This window comes from Bombina bombina, chromosome 2 (genome assembly GCF_027579735.1).
Source record: "Bombina bombina isolate aBomBom1 chromosome 2, aBomBom1.pri, whole genome shotgun sequence".
NCBI lineage: Eukaryota > Metazoa > Chordata > Amphibia > Anura > Bombinatoridae > Bombina > Bombina bombina.
The window spans coordinates 254,930,925-254,956,530 of record NC_069500.1 but is presented as its reverse complement, the minus strand read 5'-3'; the positions used below and the strand labels follow the sequence as shown (position 1 = coordinate 254,956,530).

General features: G+C 39.3%; 1 protein-coding gene across 2 annotated transcripts in view; it reads left to right on the top strand.

The window, feature by feature from the left end:
* Positions 1–25,606, top strand: part of NUDT12 (nudix hydrolase 12) — a 194,197-nt gene that overhangs the window by 116,237 nt on the left and 52,354 nt on the right. For both annotated transcript variants that reach the window (XM_053701524.1, XM_053701525.1), the window contains exons 2-4: positions 12,129–12,324; positions 13,412–14,004; positions 21,408–21,575. In XM_053701524.1, coding sequence (XP_053557499.1) covers positions 12,131–12,324; positions 13,412–14,004; positions 21,408–21,575 — 955 coding nt within the window. In that variant the 5' untranslated portion in view covers positions 12,129–12,130. The remainder of the gene's footprint in view (positions 1–12,128; positions 12,325–13,411; positions 14,005–21,407; positions 21,576–25,606) is intronic.

Genomic DNA, 25,606 nt, shown 5'->3' with positions numbered 1-25,606 from the left:
CTTTACATGGTTACATGAAATAGTCAGTGTTTTTTGTTTTTTAAAGTGAATGTAAATTTTGATGCTAAAGTGCCCGGTTTTTAAAACTTCGATTAAAAACAGGGGCACTTTAATTCATCAAAATTTTCATTTCACTCCTGTTGTGAAAAAAAACTTACCATCTAATCTTGACAGCAGCTCCAGCTTCCTCCACCTGTTTCAAAGCCTCTTCCTGGGTCTAAAATGAGGCATCCGGCTTCCTCCAATCACAGCAGTGAATCAGACACTGAATCCCCCGGGGGAGAAGCTGTGATTGGAGGATGACCTATCAATCATTTCTGACATCAGAAATGGCTTGTGAGACCAGAGGAAGCTGGAGCTGCTGTGAAGTTTAAAAGGTAAGTTTTTTTTGTCACAACAGGAGTGAAATGTAAATTTTGATGAATTAAAGTGCCCCTGTTTTTAATCAAAGTTTTAAAAACCGGGCACTTTAGCATCAAAATGTACATTCACTTTAAGTTTTCAGAAAGCTTTATTGAAGTTATAACAAGGTTTTACAGAAAGGTTTAAATATGCATGGCATGCTTCAATGGTTTTATAAAGCAGTTATTTATATATGGATACCAAACATCAGTTATAGTTATACCATACTCAGTGAATACATAATACAAAACAAAATTTATGCTTACCTGATAAATTTATTTCTCTTGTGGTGTATCCAGTCCACGGATTCATCCATTACTTGTGGGATATTCTCCTTCCCAACAGGAAGCTGCAAGAGGATCACCCACAGCAGAGCTGTCTATATAGCTCCTCCCCTAACTGCCACCTCCAGTCATTCGACCGAAGACAAGCAAGAGAAAGGAGAAACTATAGGGTGCAGTGGTGACTGTAGTTTAAAAATAAAAAACACCTGCCTTAAAATGACAGGGCGGGCCGTGGACTGGATACACCACAAGAGAAATAAATTTATCAGGTAAGCATAAATTTTGTTTTCTCTTGTAAGGTGTATCCAGTCCACGGATTCATCCATTACTTGTGGGATACCAATACCAAAGCTATAGGACACGGATGAAGGGAGGGACAAGGCAGGCGCTTAAACGGAAGGCACCACTGCCTGTAAGACCTTTCTCTCAAAAATAGCCTCCGAAGAAGCAAAAGTATCAAATTTGTAGAATTTAGAAAAAGTATGAAGCGAAGACCAAGTCGCCGCCTTACAAATCTTTTCAACAGAAGCCTCATTTTTAAAAGCCCATGTGGAAGCCACCGCTCTAGTGGAATGAGATATAATTCTTTCAGGAGGCTGCTGGCCAGCAGTCTCATAAGCTAAGCGAATTATACTTCTTAACCAAAAGTAAAGAGAAGTTGCTGAAGCCTTTTGGCCTTTCCTCTGTCCAGAGTAGACAACAAACAATGCAGATGTTTGACGAAAATCTTTAGTAGCTTGTAAATAAAAATTTAAAGCACGAACCACGTCATGATTGTGTAATAGACGTTCCTTCTTTGAAGAAGGATTAGGACACAGTGACGGAACAGCAATCTCCTGATTGATATTCTTATTAGATACCACCTTAGGAAGAAACCCAGGTTTGGTACGCAAAACTACCTTATCTGCATGGAAGATCAGATAAGGGGAATCACACTGCAAGGCAGATAACTCTGAAACTCTTCGAGCCAAAGAGATAGCTACCAAAAACAGAATTTTCCAAGATAAAAGCTTGATATCTATGGAACGCAGAGGTTCAAACGGAACCCCTTGAAGAACTTTAAGAACTAAATTTAAACTCCATGGCGGAGCAACAGGTTTAAACACAGGCTTGATTCTTACTAAAGCCTGACAAAATGCCTGAATGTCTGGAACATCCGCCAGACGCTTGTGCAAAAGAATAGACAGAGCAGAAATCTGTCCCTTTAAGGAACTAGCTGACAATCCCTTCTCCAATCCCTCTTGGAGAAAAGATAATATCCTTGGAATCCTGACTTTACTCCATGAGTAACCCTTGGATTCACACCAATGAAGATATTTACACCATATCTTATGATAGGTTTTCCTGGTGACAGGCTTTCGAGCCTGAATTAAGGTATCAATGACCGATTCGGAGAAACCACATTTTGATAAAATCAAGCGTTCAATCTCCAAGCAGTCAGACGCAGAGAAATTAGATTTGGATGGTTGAAAGGACCCTGAAGTAGAAGGTCCTGCCTCAGCGGTAGAGTCCATGGTGGAAGGGATGACATGTCCACCAGATCTGCATACCAAGTCCTGCGTGTCCACACAGGTGCTATCAAAATCACTGAAGCTCTCTCCTGCTTGATCTTGGCAATCAGACGAGGGAGCAGAGGAAACGGTGGAAACACATAAGCCAGGTTGAAAGACCAAGGCGCTGCTAGAGCATCTATCAGCGCTGCCTTGGGATCCCTGGACCTGGATCCGTAACAAGGAAGCTTGGCGTTCTGACGAGACGCCATGAGATCCAGTTCTGGTTTCCCCCAAAGTTGAATCAACTGTGCAAACACCTCCGGATGGAGTTCCCACTCCCCCGGATGAAAAGTCTGTTGACTTAGAAAATCCGCCTCCCAGTTCTCTACTCCTGGGATATGGATAGCTGATAGATGGCAAGAGTGAACCTCTGCCCATAGAATTATTTTTGAAACCTCCAACATTGCTAGGGAACTCCTTGTTCCCCCTTGATGGTTGATGTAGGCTACAGTCGTGATGTTGTCCGACTGAAATCTGATGAACCTGACCGCAGCTAGCTGAGGCCAAGCCTGAAGAGCATTGAATATCGCTCTTAGTTCCAGAATGTTTATCGGAAGGAGTGTCTCCTCCTGACTCTACAAGCCCTGAGCCTTCGGGGCGTTCCAGACTGCACCCCAGCCCAGAAGGCTGGCATCTGTCGTTACTATTGTCCAATCTGGCCTGCGGAAGGTCATACCCTTGGACAGATGGACCCGAGATAGCCACCAGAGAAGAGAATCCTGGTCTCTTGATCCAGATTTAGTAGAGGGGACAAATCTGTGTAATCCCCATTCCACTGACTGAGCATGCAGAGTTGCAGCGGTCTGAGATGTAGGCGGGCAAACGGCACTATGTCCATTGCCGCTACCATTAAGCCGATTACTTCCATACACTGAGCCATTGAAGGGCGAGAAGTAGAATAAAGAACACGGCAGGAATTTAGAAGTTTTGACAACCTGGCCTCTGTCAGGTAAATCTTCATTTCTACAGAATCTATCAGAGTTCCTAGGAAGGAAACTCTTGTGAGAGGGGATAGAGAACTTTTTTCTTCGTTCACTTTCCACCCATGCGACCTCAGAAATGCCAGAACAATGTCTGTATGGGACCTGGCGATTTGAAAATTCGACGCCTGTATTAGAATGTCGTCTAGGTAAGGGGCTACTGCTATACCCCGCGACCTTAGGACCGCTAGGATTGACCCCAGAACCTTCGTAAAGATTCTTGGTGCCGTAGCTAACCCAAAGGGAAGAGCCACAAACTGGTAATGCCTGTCTAGGAAGGCGAACCTGAGAAACCGATGATGATCTCTGTGTATCGGAATGTGCAGATAAGTATCCTTTAAGTCCACGGTAGTCATATATTGACCCTCCTGGATCATAGGTAGGATGGTTCGAATAGTCTCCATCTTGAAGAATGGGACCCTGAGAAATTTGTTTAGGATCTTGAGATCTAAGATTGGTCTGAAGGTTCCCTCTTTCTTGGGAACCACAAACAGATTTGAATAGAAGCCTTGCCCCTGTTCCTCCTTTGGAACTGGGTGGATCACTCCCATAACTAGGAGGTCTTGAACACAATGTAAGAATGCCTCTCTCTTTATCTGGTTTGCAGATAATTGTGAGAGATGAAATCTTCCTTTTGGGGAAGAAGCTTTGAAGTCCAGAAGATATCCCTGGGACACAATTTCTAATGCCCAGGGATCCTGGACATCTCTTGCCCAAGCCTGGGCGAAGAGAGAAAGTCTGCCCCCTACTAGATCCGTTACTGGATCGGGGGCTGATCTTTCATGCTGTCTTAGAGGCAGCAGCAGGTTTTTTGGCCTGCTTTCCTTTGTTCCAAGCCTGGTTAGGTCTCCAGACCGGCTTGGACTGGGCAACATTTCCCTCTTGTTTTGTATTAGAGGAAGTTGAAGCTGCGCCACTCTTGAAGTTTCGAAAGGCACGAATATTAGGCTGTTTGGTCCTTAATTTGTTGGACCTATCCTGAGGAAGGGCGTGACCTTTTCCTCCAGTAATATCAGAAATGATCTCCTTCAGTCCAGGCCCGAATAGGGTCTGCCCCTTGAAGGGAATGTTGAGAAGCTTAGACTTTGAAGTAACGTCAGCGGACCAGGATTTAAGCCATAGCGCCCTACGCGCCTGAATAGCAAAACCTGAGTTCTTAGCCGTTAGTTTGGTTAAATGAACAACGGCGTCAGAAACAAATGAATTGGCTAGCTTAAGAGCTTTAAGCTTGTCAAGGATATCATCCAATGGGGTTTCTACCTGTAGAGCCTCTTCTAAAGACTCAAACCAGAAGGCCGCAGCAGCAGTGACGGGGGCAATGCATGCAAGGGGCTGGAGAATAAAACCTTGTTGAATAAAAAATTTCTTAAGGTAACCCTCTAATTTTTTGTCCATTGGGTCTAGAAAAGCACAACTTTCCTCGACAGGGATAGTTGTATGCTTCGCTAGAGTAGAGACTGCTCCCTCCACCTTAGGGACCATTTGCCGCAAGTCTCGTGTAGCGGCATCTATGGGAAACATCTTTTTAAAAACAGGAGGGGGAGAGAACGGTACACCTGGTCTATCCCATTCCTTAGTAATAATTTCTGAAACCCTCTTAGGTATTGGAAAAACATCAGTGTAAACAGGCACTGCGTAGTATTTATCCAATTTACACAATTTCTCTGGGACTACAGTGGCGTCACAGTCATCCAGATTTGCTAAAACCTCCCTGAGCAACATGCGGAGGTGTTCAAGCTTAAATTTAAATGTAGACATATCAGAATCAGGTTGAAGTGTCTTCCCTGAGTCAGAAAAATCACCCACAGATAGAAGCTCTCCTTCTTCGGCTTCTGCACATTGTGAGGGTATATCGGACATAGCTACTAAAGCGTCAGAGAGCTCTGTATTTTTTCTAGTCCCAGAGCTGTCTCGCTTTCCTTGTAACCCTGGCAGTTTGGACAATACTTCTGTAAGAGTATGATTCATAACTGCTGCCATGTCTTGTAAAGTATACGCAATGGGCGCGCTAGATGTACTTTGAAAACACTTTAATTAATGTGAAAAAGCAGAATATAAAAAACAGTACTATGCCTTTAAGGGAAAAAAACAAACACAAAAACTGCAAAACAGTGAAAAAAGCAGTTAACTCTATGAAATTTTTACAGTGTATATAATAGACTAAAATAGCATTGCACCCACTTACAAATGGATGATTAACCCCTCAGATTAAAAAAAGAAGCAAAAAAACGGTAAAAAACGTTATAACAGTCACAATCAAACTGCCACAGCTCTACTGTGGCTCCTACCTTCCCATAAAACGACTTTTTTTAGGCACAAAAACCCTTTACAGAGGTCCAATATGTCAGGGGACTCCTTCAGGGAAGCTGGATGTCTCAGGATGTAAGAAACAACTGCGCAATTAGAGCGTGAAAATAGGCCCCTCCCACCATGCACTCAAAGTCAGAGGGCCTTAAAAAACTATTCCTAGGAGTAAAATAACAGCCATGTGGAAAACTAGGCCCCAAATAAAGATTTATCACCTCAGTAAAAAACGTTCCTTTTATATATATATATATATATATATATATAACGTTTTACATACTAAGCCATAATAGAAAGTAATATGAAAATTACCCTTTACTGCAAGCATGATGCCAGTCGTTATTAAATCACTGCAATCAGGCTTACCTTAACTATATCAGGCACTGTCAGCATTTTCTAGTTCTTCTCATCCTCTAGAAAAAATTATACTGAACATACCTCAGGGCAGTTAATTCTGCAGGCTGTTCTCCCAGCTGAAGTTTCCCCATACTCTTCAGTTATGTGTGAGAACAGCAGTGGACCTTAGTTACAACCTGCTAAGATCATCAAAAACCTCAGGCAAATATTTCTTCTAATTTCTGCCTGATGTAAAAAAAACAGTACAACGCCGGCACCGTTTAAAAATAACAAACTTTTGATTTAAGATAAACTACACTAATTCACCACATCTCTCTAGCTACTTCCCTTGTCGAGAGGTGCAAGAGAATGACTGGGGGTGGCATTTAGGGGAGGAGCTATATAGACAGCTCTGCTGTGCTCCTCTTGCAGCTTCCTGTTGGTAAGGAGAATATCCCACAAGTAATGGATGAATCCGTGGACTGGATACACCTTACAAGAGAAATAAACAGTCCTGGATTAGGGTGCTGAGTTAAATATTATGTGGGGTTACTTATTGGTGGGACCTTAAAATATCAACATAAAATATACAATAGTAAAGTTATATAAACCAAATATAATGATACAGGATTAAAAACCCAAGTTGAGGCATCAGTGAATATTAGAAGAAACATATACACATATTGAACACTTTGAATTATCATTTACCTTGTCCCTGATAACTAAAAATATGAAATGGTGCTTTTTTTTGGTTTTCAACCAGCATCATCAATAAACATTGGCATACAAAAAAAAAGGAAAACGCATTATACTGTTTTGTTGGGGTAGCTACTGTTCATTGAACATGTTTTAGAGCTGTAAAAAAAAAAGGCATCCCCTCAAATGGGTATTTTCTACTATTCTCTCCCGAGCAGCCCCGGCCCCAGGCCACAAAGGGAATATTTAAATTTAAGAAGTGAAGGGTTGCCAAATTATCATGTTAGAGGGTCTATTGTCACTACAGGCCAAAGAAAGAAAATGTATGGCAGTAAAAAGTAACTTATGAACTAAATAAGGTAATAATAACCCAACCCAACAGAATTAGAACTTTCTACAAGTACCAGACACAGTTGTGTGAGGATCTGATGTTTCGATTGTAAGACTTAGTCAATATTAGCCCCCTTTCTTTTCCTGAGCATACAGACCGGTCTTTAGGAAAATCAGTGACGCTTTTAGTAGGATAATATTGAGCCAATTAATTTGGGTAAACAACGTCTCTGATATGACGAAGTGCTGTGGCACCACATGTGTAGACCGAGTAAAGTTGTATATACTTGCCGGATCTAGTAGGTTCAATACAATGTCACTTTGACTTCCATTCTGGAGGATGGTGCATGGCAGGTGACTTAGAAGTTCAGTAATTCTTGTTTGCGGAGCCAAAGGAAGCCCGCTGCTGCATTCCGGTGGTATCATGGTGTCTGAGCAGGGATCTTTTGTGTGCAAGTGCCTTTCTCTGGAGCCGATGTTGAGATCAAGTAGTTTGATGTGGCTTGGAGTTAGTTCCGTAGCAGTGTCTGTTTTTTTTTGGTGCAGCTAAAGTAGGACTGAGCTCTGTAGGTTCTTGTCGCTGGCACTCCAAAGGAAACCTGCTGCTGCATTCTGGTGATGTCATGGTGTCAGAGCAGAGATCTCTTGCGTGTAGCTGTTTTTCTCTGAAGCCAATGTTAATATCAAATAAGTTGATGTGGTTTGATGATAGATCCGTAGTGGTAGCTAATTTTCCTGTTGCAGAGATAGTAGGACTAAGCTCTGTAAGCTCTTGTCGCTGGGCAATTGTTTCTATGGTGCACGTATATTTCAAAGCGCCATTTTGGATTTCTGGTTTCCCGGTGTTCTGTGTAGTTGTAGACAGTGCAGTAGTGATGTACAGCTTGTTTATCAGTATATCGTATGGGGCTCTTTCCATCAGCTTATTCAAGTCACAAGTCGTTCAAAATGCGAGCTGATATGGGTTGATAGATCTCAGTGCTGTCTAGCTCCCAACTGCATGTTCAGCCAATATTGCAAATTTAAAATCTCCTGATGTTTGTATATTTAGCAATGTAAAGGTGATAGAATCGGTGCCAAGTAGTTGTAGGCTCAACTTAGGTGAGATACCTTGGCAAGGCGAGGAGGGTAATGCCGCCTGTTAATGAGCCGTCGCTCCAGGCCCTTATCGTCCATTGCAGTGCCCCAACGTAAAAAATACAGCAAGATTTAAAAGAATTTACGGTCCCCTGAGCAGTGCCACTATATGTGTGACAAATGTTGATGTGATGCTGTGGGATGTCTCAGCAAACCGGCGGATTAGAGAGTTATCAGTAGGAGCCACTGGAAAATGCGACCGCACAGGATCGCAGTTCGGACACGCCCTCAACCCCTTTTTTTTATCAGGGAGCCTGGTATCAGTGATCTAATTTATATTTATTTTATGTACTAGTCACATTTGCTTTTTAGGTGTGACTGATGCATAGTTTTGGTACTGGACGACCAGACTAGAGATGCTGTGAGACTGTAAAATTCCGCCTAGTTGGTTTATCAGCTAGAAAACGTTTAGAGCGTTTATATGCGTATTTACAAATTATATATTTTATACTACAATGGGAACATAGACGTTTGTGCAAAGGATTAAACTAAGAATTTAAAATAGATTTTTTTTTGTGTGTGCATGTTTAAAGCCCAAACAAATCTTTGGAATACTTTCCATAGATTGCTTCTTTTTTCCGCTTGTCACATTGATGAAGAATTTACTTTTCTATGTAGATGATAGAGCTCATTGCTTCTGATGAGAACATCACAAGTTAAAGGTCCATGGCAGTTATTCTGCTTTTTTTTTCTTTATTTTTATTTTATTCGTTGGAAGCTCAGAATGAAATGGCCTAAGTTTTGTCTATATTACGAGTTTTTGACGGTAAGGCTTGCGGGGCTAACGCTCCTTTTTTTCCCACCGCTCCCTTAAGCCAATGCTGGTATTACAGGTATTTTTAAACCTGGCGTTAGCCTCTAAAAAGTGAACGTTGAGCAACATTTAGCTCCACATCTCACCTCAATACCAGCGTTGCTTACGGTAGCGGTAAACTGGCTAAACGTCCTTGTGCATGATTTCCCCATAGGAAACAATGGGGCTGAGCTGGCTGAAAAAAACCTAACACCTGCAAAAAAGCAGCGTTCAGCTCCTAACGCAGCCCCATTGTTTCCTATGGGGAAATAAAATTTATGTCTGCACCTAACACCCTAACATGAAGCCCGAGTCTAAACACCCCTAATCTTACACTTATTAACCCCTAATCTGCCGCCCCGACATCGTCGCCACCTGCATTATATTATTAACCCCTAATCTGCCGCCCCGGACACCGCCGCCACCTACATTATACTTATGAACCCCTAATCTGCTGCTCCCAACATCGCCGATACCTATATTACACTTATTAACCCCTAATCTGCCGCCCCCGACATCGTCGCCACCTGCATTATACTATTAACCCCTAATCTGCCGCTCCGGACACCGCCGCCACCTACATTATACTTATAAACCCCTAATCTGCTGCCCCCAACATTGCCGACACCTACATTATATTTATTTACCCCTAATCTGCCACCCACAATGTCGCCACCACCTATCTAATTTATTAACCCCTAAACTGCCCCAACGTCGCCGCCACTATATTAAAGTTATTAACCCCTAATCTGCCCCCCAACTATATTAAATTAATTAACCCCTAATCTGCCACCGCCAACGTCGCCGCCACTATAATAAAGTTATTAACCCCTAAACCTAAGTCTAACCCTAACACCCCCCTAATTTAAATATAATTTAAATAAATCTAAATAAAATAACTACAATTAAATAAATTATTCCTATTTAAAACTAAATACCTATAAAATAAACCATAAGCTAGCTACAAAATAACTAATAGTTACATTGTAGCTAGCTTATGATTTATATTTATTTCACAGGCAACTTTGTATTTATTTTAACTAGGTACAATAGTTATTAAATAGTTATTAACTATTTAATAACTACCTAGCTAAAATAAGTACAAAATTACGTGTAAAATAAATCCTAACCTAAGTTACAATTACACCTAACACTACACTATCATTAAACTAATTACCTAAACTACCTACAATTAATTACAATTAAATTTAATAAACTAAATTACGGAAAAAACCCCCACTAAATTACAGGAAAAAAAATACAAGAATTTTAAACTAATTACACCTAATCTAAGCCCCCTAATAAAATAAAAAAGGCCCCCAAAATAATAAAATGCCCTACCCTATACTAAATTACAAATAGCCCTTAAAAGGGCCTTTTGCAGGGCATTGCCCCAAGGTAATCAGCTCTTTTACCTGTAAAAAAAAAAAAATTACAATACCCCCCCCAACATTACAACCCACCACCCACACACCCCTACTCCTAAAACCCACCCAATCCCCCCTAAAAAAAAACTAACACTACCCCATTGAAGATCACCCTACCTTGAGCCGTCTTCACCCAGCCGGGCACAAGTGGTCATCCGATGGGGCAGAAGAGGACATCCAGACCGGCAGAAGTCTTTATCCTTTCCGGGCAGAAGAGGACATCCGGACCGGAAGAAGGCTTCATCCAAGCAGCATCTTCTATCTTCTGCCATCTGATGAGGAGCGACTCCATCTTGAAGACATCTGGCGCGGAGCATCCTTCTAGCACGACGGACTAACGACGAATGACGGTTCCTTTAAATGACGTCATCCAAGATGGTGTCCCTCGAATTCCGATTGGCTGATAGGATTCTATCAGCTAATCAGAACTAAGGTAGGAAAAATCTTGATTTAATCAGCCAGTCGGATTGAAGTTCAGGTTTGTAGGGCGGCTACCTGGTCCTCCTTACATACTTTTTCTAAATTTTACAAGTTTGATGTTTTTGCTTCAGCTGAAGCAGCCTTCGGGAGAAAGGTTTTGAAGGCTGTGGTGCCCTCAGAATAGGGTCTGCCTCTCTTTTCGTCCCTCCCGTTATCATTCAGTGTCCTCTAGAGCTTGGGTATAAGTTTCCCAACAGTAAGGAATAAAGCTGTGGACTCTCCTTATATTAAGAAGGAAAACATAATGTGTTCTCCGATGGGCGGCCCCCTAAATTTTCTTTTTCTTCTGGCATCTTTTTATACCCTGATATTTCTCCTACTGTTCCTTGTTACCTTGGCAGAATGACTGGGGGAAGTGGGAGATGTATTTAAGCCTTTGGCTGGGGTGTCTTTGCCTCTTCCTGGTGGCCAGGTTCAGTATTTCCCAACACTAAGGAAAGAAGCTGTGGACTCTCCTTATACAGAAGGAAATTAAATTATCTGGTAAGCATAATTTATATTTTTAAAACAAATGAACATCTTTTTGCTGCCGTTATTTTCCAATAGCTAAACTTCATTTGCCATATTTGCAGGGGCCAATCTGGGCTTCGGTGCACAGACAACAAAGCTAGCCACTGTCATAAATTTAGCATAAAGTACACTGTTTTGCTATTGTTATCAGATAAAAACCAATTTGGGGCAGATCTGTAGCAGAGGTAGGCTTGAGAAGTTAGCAGGGTGCATTTTAGGTTCTGAGAATTAGAAGTTGATCAATATTCAGAGCTAAATTACATAAAAAAGGGGCAAAATAAATAATGAAAATATAGTGAAAAGTTATTTAATTACACATAACAAAACACTATATATAAACATCTCAAGGTGTTTACTGTCCCTTTAGAAGGACATTGTACTCAAATCTCTTTCATGAATGAGACAGAAAATACAGTTTTAAACAACTTTCCACTTTACTTTTATTATCAAATTCGCTTCATTCTCTTAGTATCCTTTTTTGGAAGAAGCATCAGTGCACTACTGGGAGTTAAGCAAACATATAAGGTGAGCAAATGACAAGAGCCATAAATGTGCAGCCACCAATCATATGTGCTATTGTATGTAAATAGCCTATTTGTCATTTGAAATAGCTGCTTTTCCCCTTTCGGCTACCTATAAAGGAAATTTCAATATTGTTGTTGTTTTTTTCTATAGAAAATCTTTAAGAGACAGCAGTAGAAATCAACCTTCCAGTGGGGTGGGAGAGAACATTTTTTTTTTTTTTTTTTTTTTTTTTTTTAGCGGCTTTGTATACAACATATTATCAGCTTCTTTCCTGAGGACATTGAGCCTATATAAGAGCATTTAGTAAGTTTAATAACTTAAACATAAGTTCTGCCATTTTTAACCAAGAAACATAAAATTGAATATTTCAGAAATGCAGAATCCTCGGAAGGAAATGATATCCCAGCTTCATAACTTTTGTGCTGTAGGAGATACTACTAAGCTGTTTGCGCTGCTTAGTCATTCCTCTTCTATAATCAATGAAACTGGTGAAAATGGATGGACTGCTCTAATGTATGGCTCTAGAAATGGACACTTTGATGCCGTGAAGATGCTCCTGGAGAAAGGGTAATTTTTATTTTTCAATATTTTACCATATTATTTTTCTAGTATATTTAGATAAAAGAACATTTAAAACAAATGTACAGGAAAACACACTCTAATATCAGTAACTGAACATAAATATCTGTCAAAATAAATATGTTTCAGAATATTGTGGAAAAAAATGAACCATTCAGGACATGAGTTATAAATTAGAATAAAATAATATTCACCACATTTAGATATATCTCTACTTGCTCTCCGTTCTAACCTATCAGAAGTACTATAAGAAAATGTGTATGCTTGGTCAATCCAATTCCTTAGCAGGGCTTAAAGGGACATAAAACCCAAACATTGTCTGTCAAGATCCAGATAGAACATACAATTTTAAACAACTTTCTAATTTACTTCTATTTCTTATTTTGCTTGTTGTCCTTTGTTGAAAAAGCAGGAAATGTGCACGTGTCAGCAGCACTATATTGCAGCAGTTTTGTAACAATCTTATACGTTAGCAAGAGCACTAGATGGCAGCATTATTTCGGGTCATGTAGTGCTACAGGCATGTGCACGCTACCTACCTAGGTATCTCTTCAACAAAGAATAACACAAGAACAAAGTAAATTTATAATTGAAGTAAATTGCAAACTTTTTTTCTAATTATATGCTCTGTCTAAATAATGTAAAAAATTATTATTTAGTGAAACCACTTGAATTACATAAATAAAATGAAAATCATGTTTGGTAGGCGAAAAGCCGCTTAGAAGAGAAGTATGGCTCTAAGCGCATTCATCCCTTCTATGCTATGCAAATTAGATGGTCTGTCAAGTGGTAATGGCAGCAGATTAGGGTGAGTTTTATCTGGGGGGAAATAACAAATGAGGGCCCCATAACAAATTTTCACTAAGTAAATACTATGCAATAATATTACTGTCTATTGTTCATTTAATTCATATTATTAATATTATACATTTGTCATTTTATAACCCAAAATTGTTTTCACTCAGCTACATTATTTTAGGATTCTGTATAATTGATAAATTGTTACTTTTGTTTTGTTATATGTTTGCAATGTTTAACAGGAATAAATGTATTATGATTTAATGTTTCTCTATAGGTGTGACAAGTCATTGGTGAATAAATCAAAGCAGACTGCATTGGACATTGCAAAGTTCTGGGGTCACAAGCACATTGTTAACTTACTGTCTAATTCAAAGGGAGGACCAAAACCTTATTTTTTAACAGGTGCTGAAGAAGAACATGAAAATTATTTTAGCACTTCATTTTTGGATAGAAGTAGTGACAAGAGGACTGACACCAACTGGTTAAAGTTAAAACAAACGCAGGAAAACTCTGTTTTCATTATTTTTTCAAACCTGTCTCCCTTGGTAGCATTAATTGGGACAAAGGATAGTTCACAAGATCCAGAAATCAGACTTTGCAGACTGCAGCTGGAAGATGTGAAGGAATACTTGTCAAAACCAGAGGAAGTCTCGTTGATTTTTCTTGGTGTTGAAAAACAATTAAAGGATGTTCCACGCTCTTCAGAGACTAATAATGACACTGGAAAGAATGAAGATGGAAAGGTAGCTTGGTTTGCCCTTAATGTAGAAAGTCTTTCTGCTGAACCATTTGAAAATAAATATGAAGGTTGTTATTTTCTCCAACCTCCAATGCCAGCCTTGTTGCAGCTGACGGTCAATGAAGCAGGTAAGAGAGAGAAGTCCATAGTTCCCAGAAGGTTTTGCTATTTGACCATGAGTTTGTATTATATTAAATGTTTTCTTTAAATGGACTTTAAAGGCAGTTTTTTAAATTATTTATCAGAAGTGATTTGCAACATTACAAAACATCTGTATGTAAAATCTAGGCCTCGATCCAATATGCAGCGTCGCCCGCAAAAGCCGGCGACGCCAAATTTTGCGCTGGTTTGGTATCACATATACGGCGTAAGCTAGAAGTTACGCTCGTATATTTCTGCCTTCGGCCATAGTTTTTTGGCCCATAGACAGGTATACCAAACCAGCGCAGTTTGGTATCCAATATACAGCGTAAGGACTTAGGTGGCGAAAATTGAGAAATTCTACTCCATTTTTACCTCGCCACAAATTGCAGGCGTAGTAAGCCTTGCGCTGTCTATTGGAGCCCCGTAACTCCCTAAACTAGCTGCTAAATAAAACCTATAAATGTCTACCTGGCAACCGGGAACTACTAAATAAAACCTAACACCTAACGCATGCGCAATGTCTATCTACCTGTCAACCGCGATCCCCCGCCGCAATCCCTAATAAAGTATTTAACTCCTAAACCGCCGCTCCCGGACCCTGCCGCCACCTATATTAAATGTATAACCCCCTAATGTGAGCCCCTACACCGCCGCCATCTACATTACCTACCCCCTAATGTGAGCCCCTTACCCCGCCGCCATCTACATTACCTACCCCCTAATGTGAGCCCCTTACACCGCCGCCATCTACATTATCTACCCCCTAATGTGAGCCCCTTACACCGCCACCACCTACATTAACTACCCCCTAATGTCAGCCCCTTACACCGCCGCCACCTACATTAGCTACCCCCTAATGTGAGCCCCTTACACCACCGCCATCTACATTATCTACCCCCTAATGTGAGCCCCTTACACCGCCGCCACCTACATTAACTACCCCCTAATGTGAGCTCCTACCCCGCCGCCAGCTATATTAAAATTATTAGCCCCTAATCTAATCCCACTATACCGCCGCCACCTATATTAAATTATTAACCCTAATTTAATCCACCTATACCGCCGCCACCTATATTAAATTATTTAACCCCTAAAATACTAAACTATCCCTACCACTAAACCTAATTCTAACCCTACAAATAGCCCTGAAAAGGACTTTTTGCATGGCATTACCCCAAAGAAAACAGCTCTATTGCCAGCCCTTAAAAGGGCTTTTTGCGGGGCATTGCCCTAAAGTAATCAGCTCTTTTACCAGCCCTTAAAAGGGCTTTTGGCGGGGCTTTGTCACAAAGTAATCAGCTCTTTTGCATCTAATCTAAATCCCCCTACACCGCCGCAACCTATAATAAATGTATTACCCCCTAATCTAATCCCCCTACACCGCCGCCACCTATATTAACTATATTAACCCCTAATCTAATCCCACTATACCGCCGCCACCTATATTAACTATATTAACCCTAATTATATTAGGGTTAATATAGTTAATATAGTTTTTATATATTATATATATATATTAACTATATTAACCTTAATTATATTAGGGTTAATATAGTTAATATAGTTATTATATTATATATATATTAAGTATAATAACCCTATCTAACTCTAACACCCCTAACTAAATTCTTATTAAAATAAATCTTATTAATATTATTAATTAAAATATTCCTATTTAAATCTAAATACCTATAAAATAAACCCTAAGATAGCTACAATATAATTAATAATTACATTGTAGCTATTTTAGGGTTTATATTTATTTTACAGGTAACTTGGTATTTATTTTAACTAGGTACAATAGCTATTAAATAGTTAATAACTATTTAATAGCTACCTAGTTAAAATAATTACCAATTTACCTGTAAAATAAATCCTAACCTAAGTTACAAATACACCTACACTATCAATAAATTAAATAAACTACAAATATCTAAACTAAAATACAATTAAATACACTAAACTAAATTACAAAAACAAACACTAAATTACAAAAAATAAAAAAAGATTACAAGAATTTTAAGCTAATTACACCTATTCTAAGCCCCCTAATAAAATAATAAAGCCCCCAAAATAAAAAAATGCCCTACCCTATTCTAAATTAAAAATTAACCAGCTCTTTTACCAGCCCTTAAAAGGGCTTTTTGCGGGGCATGCCCCAAAGTAAACAGTTCTTTTGCCTGTAAAAAAAAACACAATACCACCCCCCAACATTACAACCCACCACCCACATACCCCTACTCTAAACCCACCCAAACCCCCCTTAAAAAAACCTAACACTAAGCCCCAGAAGATCTCCCTACCTTGAGTCGTCTTCACCCAGCCGGGCCGAACTCTTCATCCAGTCCGGGCAATGTCTTCATCCAAGCAGCAAAGAAGAAGTCTTCCATCCAGGCGATGTCTTCATCCAAGCGGCAAAGAAGAGGTCCTCCATCGGGGCTTTAATGTTGGGGGGTGGTATTGTGGTTTTTTTTACAGGCAAAAGAGCTGTTTACTTTGGGCATGCCCCGCAAAAGGCCCTTTTAAGGGCTGGTAATAGAGCTGTTAACTTTTGTAATTTAGAATAGGGTAGGGACATTTTTTTTATTTTGGGGGGGCTTTATTATTTTATTAGGGGGGTTAGAATAGGTGTAATTAGCTTAAAATTCTTGTAATCTTTTTTTATTTTTTGTAATTTAGTTTAGTGTATTTAATTGTATTTTAGTTTAGATATTTGTAGTTTATTTAATTTATTGATAGTGTAGGTGTATTTGTAACTTAGGTTAGGATTTATTTTACAGGTAAATTGGTAATTATTTTAACAAGGTTGCTATTAAATAGTTATTAACTATTTAATAGCTATTGTACCTCGTTAAATACCAAGTTACCTGTAAAATAAATATAAACCCTAAAATATCTACAATGTAATTATTAATTATATTGTAGCTATCTTAGGGTTTATTTTATAGGTAAGTATTTAGATTTAAATAGGAATATTTTAATTAATAATATTAATATTAATTAGATGTATTTTAATAAGAATTTAGTTAGGGGTGTTAGTTAGATAGGGTTATTATACTTAATATATATATAATATAATAACGATATTAACTATATTAACCCTAATATAATTAGGGTTAATATAGTTAATATATATAATATAATAACTATATTAACTATATTAACCCTAATATAATTAGGGTTAATATAGTTATTATAGATGGCGGCGGTGTAGGGGGGTCAGATTAGGGGTTAATCTATTTAATATAGGTGGCGGCAGTGTAGGGGGATTAGATTGGGGGTAATACATTTATTATAGGTGGCGGCAGTGTAGGGGGATTAGATTAGGGATTAATTAATTTAATATAGGTGGCGGCGGTGTAGGGGATTAAATTAGGGGTTAATAATTTAATATAGCTGGCGGCGTGGTAGGGGGATTAGATTAGGGGTTAATAATTTTAATATAGCTGGCGGCGGGGTAGGGGGATTAGATTAGGGGTTAATAATTTTAATATAGCTGGCGGCGGGGTAGGAGCTCACATTAGGGGGTAGTTAATATAGCTGGCGGCGGGGTAGGGGCTCACATTAGGGGGTAGTTATAGGGGATAGTTAATGTAGCTGGTGGCGGTATAGGGGCTCACATTAAGGGGTAGTTAATGTAGCTGGCGGCGGGGTAGGAACTCACATTAGGGGGTAGTTAATGTAGGTGGCGGCGGGGTAAGGGGCTCACATTAGGGGGTAGGTAATGTAGGTGGCGGCAGTGTAAGGGGCTCTCATTAGGGGGTAGTTAATGTAGGTGGTGGAGGGGTCCGGGAGCGGCGGTTTAGGGGTTAATAACTTTATTAGGTGGCGGCGGTTTAGGGGTTAATACATTTTGTATTATTAGGAGAATGAGGGGGCATAGCGGATAGAGGGTTAGACGTGTCGGGCTATGTTTGGGAGGCGTGTTAGACAGTATGGGAGATTTAATTTAAATAACTTAGTAAGGTTTTGTAGGCGCCGGCAGTTTCTAAAGTGCCGTAAGTCACTGGCGACTCCAGAAATTTGTACTTACGCAGATTTATGGACATCGCTGGTTTATCAGACTTACGGCACTTTAGCATCTGACGGCGCCATATATGGGATAGCTCGAGTTGCGAACTGAAACTACGGGCGGCGGGGGTTCCCTCGCTTGCGCCGCAAACTACGATCTATATCGGATCGCGCCCCAAATGTTTTTAAAAGGGTTGTTTTGCAGGCCCAGGATACACCCGTTGGCCTCTTGAATGCTGTTTATCTTTCTTTCCAATTAGCCAATTAGGGACAGATTTAAACGATCTCCAGCACAAATCAGCCAATCAATGTGCAGCGTGTAGGAATGTGAATGTTCTGTATTCCAGTTTTTATGGGAGGAGTTAAAATACCACAGTTAACTAAATTGCAGGAAACACAGGCAAAATAATTAATGAATGTTCATTGCAAAGTTTATTTAGGTTTTTATTATTATGCATAATTAAACTTTTGAGTTTAATGTATCTCTAAAATATAAACTTATAATAGACAGACTAGACCAAAGACAAGCTGGGAACTGTTTCAATTAGGTTAAAAGAAACACTGAATGTTTAATTCATTATATCATGAATTTTTATTTGCATTTCTGACTCTTGATAACTTTACCTGCATAGGGTTTAAACACATGGGTAAAACTTGATTGTGTAGCCAGAAGCCTTGCAGCTTCCTAACAGCACACAGCCAATCAAAGGCAGACGTCTCACAACCCCACCAATCACTGCCCATGTTCTGCTTGGGAGCTGCAGTGCTTGAGGCTCACAGGCAGGATTTTAACCTCGACAAATCGGTTAAACACATAGGTAAATACACAATTACCTAGTGCTAGCAATGCAAAAATTACATGTTCTAACAAATTTGAGCATTTATTTTTTACATTTGTTTGCAATTCACTGCTGTCATCTACAAAATCCTTCTCTGTAGACGGATAGAAAGTCATTGAGCTTAAAGTGTTGGTAAATCCTAGCATTTTTGAAATGCTAGAATTTACCAGTGCTACAAATAAAGAGGACTTAAAGTCATGAAGTATTAATAAACTTCATGCTGAAAGTTCCTTTATTTGCAGCAAGTTTATGCTGAGCTCCTACGGCCACCCACAGCAAAACCTTATTTTTTTTTGTTTCAACCTCTTAGCCAATAGCTGTGCAGGCCAATTGGCATTATGCCAGATAGCTAGCACCCTGTTGGCTAAGATGTGAAAATGTCACCTCGTTGAGGAAATAGCATTATGCCGTGGGCAGCCGGAAGAGCTCAGTTCGGCATAAACTTGCTGCAAATAAAGGTACTTTTAGCATGAAGTTATTTTTATACTTAATGACTGTACGTCCCCTTTATTTGTGACACTGATAAATCCTAGCATTTCAAAAATGCTAGGTTTTACCAACACTTTAAAATTGATATCATTATTATTATAAATAATTTAATATATATATATATATATATATATATATATATATATATATATATATATATATATACATACAACGTGTACATACTTCTTAACAGGGCATAGTAAATGCCATTATACTGGGAGCCCTAGCTTCTAAATTTTGTTTTTAAACTTTATTTTTAGACCATTCTACATATATCTATATAAGAACAATAAAATCATTATGGATATTAAAAAGGCCTTGTGTTTTTAGCATCAGTATTAACATTACTATGAAATTCCCTTTTATGTAATATCCTTCAATATATCACATCCAACAGCTTAAAGGAACAGTAAAGTCAGAATCAATCTTTTACATACAATTTTAAATAACTTCCCCAATTTACTTCTATTATATAGTTAGTTTTGTTTTCTTGATATCCTTTGTTGAAAAGCACACATAAGTAGACTCAGGAGCAGCAAAGAACTGCTGTGAGCTACAGTATATGCTCATTGGTGGCTGGACATATATGCCTCTTTTCATTGGCTTACCAGATGTGTTCATTTAGCTCCCAGTTATGCATTGCTGCTCTTTCAACAAAGGATACCAAGAGAATGAAGCAAATTTAATAATAGCAGAAAATTGGAAAGTTGTTTAAAATTGTATGTTCTGAGTCATGTAAGAAAAATTTTGGATTTCTTGTCTCTAATGTCCCTTTTAAGAGCTGTATTTCCTGTAACATAAGGTTAAGCAATGCAGCTGATTAGAGGTGATGGGCTGCAGGCATTTTTTGTTTGGATAACTTAGATTAACTCCTACAGCTGTGTAGCATTAATAATAAAATATTAGAGAGTAAAATAACAGACTTTTTTATTAAAGGGATACTAAACCCAATTTTTTTTCTTTCATGATTCAGATAGAGCATGAGATTTTAAGCACCTTTCTAATTTACTCCTATTATCAATTTTTCTTTGTTCTCATGCTAGCTTGATTTGAAAAAGCAGTACTGTAAGCTTTAGAGCAGGACCATTTTTTGTTCAGCACCTGGGTAGCACTTGCTGATTTATGGCTAAATGTAGCAAACCAATCAGCAAGCTCTACCAAGGTGCTGGACTAAAAATGGGCCGGCTCCTAAGCTTTTATTACTGCTTTTTCAAATCAAGATAACATGAGAACAAAGAAAAATTGATAATAGGAGTAAATTAGAAAGTTGCTTAAAATTTCATGCTCTACCTGAATTATGAAAGAAAAAAAATTGGGTTCAGTGTCCCTTTAAATATTCGTTGAACATTTACACAAATATAAATGTTCCTTTGCTACAGGTGAAAAAGTTTACTTGTAGCGTTTATATCCTTATCTATAGCATGCTGGAGAGCTGCACTAAGCCTCCTATTAGCACGGGCCGGGGCTCTGTGAAGAATTTTCAGGTAAATATTTTTAATCCCTAAGGTATTTTAAAGGAAACAAATTTCATCATTATTTATTTGTTTTCTTTATTTTTTTTGTGGCGCATTCATTCAGATATTCATTTATGGGAAACAAATATCCATGTTTGTTAACGAATTTGCATTTGTATCAAAACAAATTTGCATACCTAGTAGATTTGTGGTTAATACCTAGTTATCCTTCCACCCAGTCTGCTCTTGTCAGGGAATATGCACCCAGTTTTCTTACAGTGGTGCTTGGGATAAGAATGTGCTTGAGACCATTAAGGAAGGTTGAGGTTAGGACCCGAATACTGGTGGGACATTTGAGCTAATCATCTATTAGTCAAGTGAGTATAAGTCATAGGTTTTAAATATGCGCACTTGTGAGCGGTTTACTGGTTTGGACATTGTGTAAAGACCTTTTACTACCCACTTTTTTATAGTTCTGACCCAACTATTAAAACTTAGGAAGTATAGTATTCAAGTAAAATTTGAATTGTATTTATAAAGTGTGAGACCATTTTTTTGCACAAGGCATAATTTCTCCCATTTTTTTTTTTAAAGGAATATTAGCTCAAGCAAGATCAGTGCTCGCCTGGCACAGTCGATATAAGTTCTGCCCAACCTGTGGCAGTGGGACAATAATTGAAGAAGGTGGATACAAGAGAACGTGTATTAAAGAAGAATGCTCAAGTCTACGTGGTATCCATAATACATCATATCCAAGAGTTGGTAAGACATGAGGAAGAAATGTAAAATAATGTAATAATTATGTGACTGTAGTTAAACCCATAAGTTAATTGACTGTTTGAAGGTAAATCAGACAACAAGAGTATAGAGCTGATACCTTACATCCACTTACAAAATGTAGGATTGTCCTAGTTTAGCACCAAGAACTAGGAGAAATTGTCACACATTTCTCAAGTTTATAAAATTAGTAATGGTTAATCTGTGCATTGCATAGGCTGTCTAGTACAGTAAGCTGTGCATGTATGATCTATTGTGTAGCCATATTGGATAGGGAGACAAGCATCTATTTTCTTCCCAATATGGCTGCTGGTGTATTCAACATGCACAGAGTGCATAGCTGTACATGCTCCCAAAAATGGTTAAAGGGACATTAAACCCCACATTTTTCTTTCATGATTCAGATATAGAATACAATTATAAACAACATTCCAATTTACTTCTATTATATAATTTGCTTTATTCTTTAGATATTCTTTGTTGAAGAAATATCAATGCACACGGGGAGCCAATCACACGAGGCATCTATGTGCAGCCACCAATCAGCAGCTACTGAGCCTATCTAGATATGCCTTTCAGCAAAGGATATCAAGAAAATGAAGCAAATTAGATAATAGAAGTAAATTAGAAAGTTGTTTAAAATTGCATGCTCTTTCTAAATCATGAAACAAAAAAATTGGGTTTCATATCCCTTTAACTGTTTGAGACTTAACATTGTCTGTATTTGCATTCTATTGAATGACAGTTTATGGAGATAACTGTTTTAGTGAAAAAAAAATTATAATCATAATGTAAATAGTTATTTTAATTACTTACTATCTCAACCTCAGATCTGTTTATACTGGCAAAATATAAATATTTGTAATGAATCTATATTTAAAGCTTTGTACTTTTGATCATAATTATTATAGTAATAGTCTAGTCAAAATTAAACTTTCATGATTCAGATACAGCAACAATTTTAAGCAACTTTCTAATTTACTCCCATTATCAAATTTTCTTCTTTATCTTAGTATATTTATTTGAATGTAAGCTTTAGAGCCAGCCCATTTTTGGTTCAGCACCTGGGTAGTGCTTGCTGATTGGTGGCTACATTTAGCCACTAATCAGAAAGTGCTACCCAGGTGCTGAATCAATAATGGGCAGGCTCCTATGCTTACATTCTTGCTTTTTCAAATAAATATACCAAGAGAACAAAGAAAAATTTATAATAGGAGTAAAAGTTTAATTCTGACTAGACTAGACTTTTCTTCATAAACGGAAAGAGTCCACAGCTGCATTCATTACTTTTGGGAATTCAGAACCTGGCCACCAGGAGGAGGCAAAGACACCCCAGCCAGAGGCTTAAACATCTCTCCCACATCCCCCTGTCATTCTTTGCCTTTCGTCCCAGGAGGTTGGCAGAGAAGTGTCAGGAGTTTTCGATAGTCTCTTATGGAGGGTAGTACTCTTCAGAATGGGACTGGAGTTTTAAGTAGTTCTGTCAGCCTCTCAGTGAGAGCATGGATAAAAGTTAGAGTCCGGAGATGCAGGGAGAGATTTCCTGTAAAACCATCCTGACTCAGATTAACAGCTCCACAAGCTATCAGCGTTGACGAGTTTCACTGCCTGCTTTCTTCTCTCAAGTCCATGGCAGAAGCGACACTATCATCTGTCACACTTGAAGGGCCGTGTTCCTGTTCCACGGTGCAGATTCCGGTAAGATCGTTTAATTTTATTTCATCATGGATGTTTGGTAATAAATACAACAGTTATCCGAGGGGCTATAGCCTCACGGAACTATTTTAACTACAGGGTCTCAGTGAGGCTCCTTTTGTGTCTTGGAATCAAGGGTTAATATCTCCTAAGGGGGATTATTGAACAGGGTGGGGTTTAATCATGTTTGTTATATGATTCTGTTTGCTAATCTGTAGTATTACTAGGGCTCATGGCTATTTCGGAACATAACGGCCTATTGCAAGTGACGCGGCCTTTACGGTCGGGCATGCTTTTTCATGGACTGCACAGTACACCTTGTGACCGGGCATGGTCATGTTTTGGGCTCTCCATTTCCACATTCCTGACTGTGTGGCAACGGAAGAAATTCTGTTTAGCTGGTGTCTGGTTCATAGGAGGTGGTGAGTGCACCAGCCATTGGGGTTGTAAGGTGCCGTTACATTTTTATTATTGGTCCAGTTTTTATCAATATCCCAGTTATGGAAGATTTTGATTTTTTGTTGACGGATGTCTCTGATTCTGATTCTACTTCTTGTCAAGAATATGAATTGGCCTGGGTGATACATGTCCATCAGTTATGTTCCAAATGCCGCTTTGGAGTTCTCCGTTCCTTGGGATCGGGGAACCAGGGACCCGCTGAGCCATCTGCCTCCGGGGATTCTGCTTTTCGCGATTTGCGTTCCCTACAACCAACTCTTACTACACATGTAGGTAACCCAAATGCGGCTTATCCTTCTCTGGAAGGGGGCCTGTTTCCTCTGGAGGTAAGTTATGCTTTTTGCTATAGACTGGCGCATCTTCGTGTTCTGCTAAGGCACATTTTGGCGTTGTTGGAGGACCCCACTCTTAAAGGGGTGGTGGATCATGAGTCTTCTGATGCGAATGGGGCATGCAGGATTAGACATAAGGGGATGAAGTAATCTTCTTAGTCTTGTTTCTTGAGAATCTTTCCAGTTCTGAGCTTGGACGGGACTCTGTTGAGGTCCACTACGACATTCTCTATGGGTTCCAACTCGGGATCCAGAGTGTTCCTTCCTGTTGTGGGTTAAAAGTTGAAGGTTTTTTTGGTCCTTCGTGCAGCCAGTTCCTGGTGGTTTTGCCTTTCAAGGTTCCTTAGGATTGTCCTTTTAGGACTTATTCCCTCTGGAAATCTCTTCCTGCCGGTCGAGACTGTTGGCATTTCATCCGATTTTTCTTGACGATAGTTGAGGCCCGGGCGTTTGTAGTTCCATTTTAGATGATCAGTTGTCTCTTCCTTCCCAGTTTTCGTTTAGGGGCTGTTCCGCCTGTATCAGGATGCTCTGCATTCTCTTCTTTGGGGTGGTCCTCTTTTGGGTTCTAGAGTGATTATGACTTAGAACCTTGTTGGTGGGGAGTTGGCCTCCTGCTAGGGGCGTTCTCTTCCCTTTGGTCTGGGTTTTTTATGAATTTGTTTTTTTGCCTGTTTTTTCCGGCCTATCTCGAAATCATCCCCTGTGAGGTCTGAATCCTCAGGAGGGGTTTTTCGTTTCAGATATTTCTAGTTCTAGGGTCCTTATGTTGGATCTTTTATGGAATCATGCAGGATTAGAAATAAGGGGATGAAGTAATCTTCTTAGTCTTGTTTCTTGAGAATCTTTCCAGTTCTGAGCTTGGACGGGACTCCGTTGAGGTCCACTACGACATTCTCTATGGGTTCCAACTCGGGATCCAGAGTGTTCCTTCCTGTTGTGGGTTAAAAGTTGAAGGTTTGTTTGGTCCTTCGTGCAGCCAGTTCCTGGTGGTTTTGCCTTTCAAGGTTCCTTGGGATTGTCCTTTTAGGACTTATTCCCCCTGGAAATCTCTTCCTGCCGGTCGAGACTGTTGGCATTTCCATTTGCTTGTTTATTTTGAAATTTCTAGATCATCTTCGGATGATAGCAGCATGCAGCGTTCTGAGTCCTCAGGGGTTGCCGTCAGGGGATTCCCTATCTGAGCTGCTGCACAAGATTTGGATATTCTGAACAGTCCCTAATGGTTTATGGGGCTTTTGTCTCCAGTTACCTTCTAGGTCTTTGGTTAGGGAAGATTTCTTCTCTTTTTCAATCTCAGGGATTTGATCCCGTGGATTTTGAGCAATAGGGTTGGGTGCTGCCCTCCTTGTTCTGTGAGACCGGTGGGGTCTCTGTTGGCTTGGCCTCGAGGTTTTTCGACCTGTGTTCCTTGAGGTTTGTTTGGGACCTATTTAGGTTTTTCGTTGTACCCTATGTAAGTTTCCCTGGAATCCTTTAAGGCTTCTTTGTGTCTTTTTCTCCTTTTAGGACCGTATGACTGTTTGATCC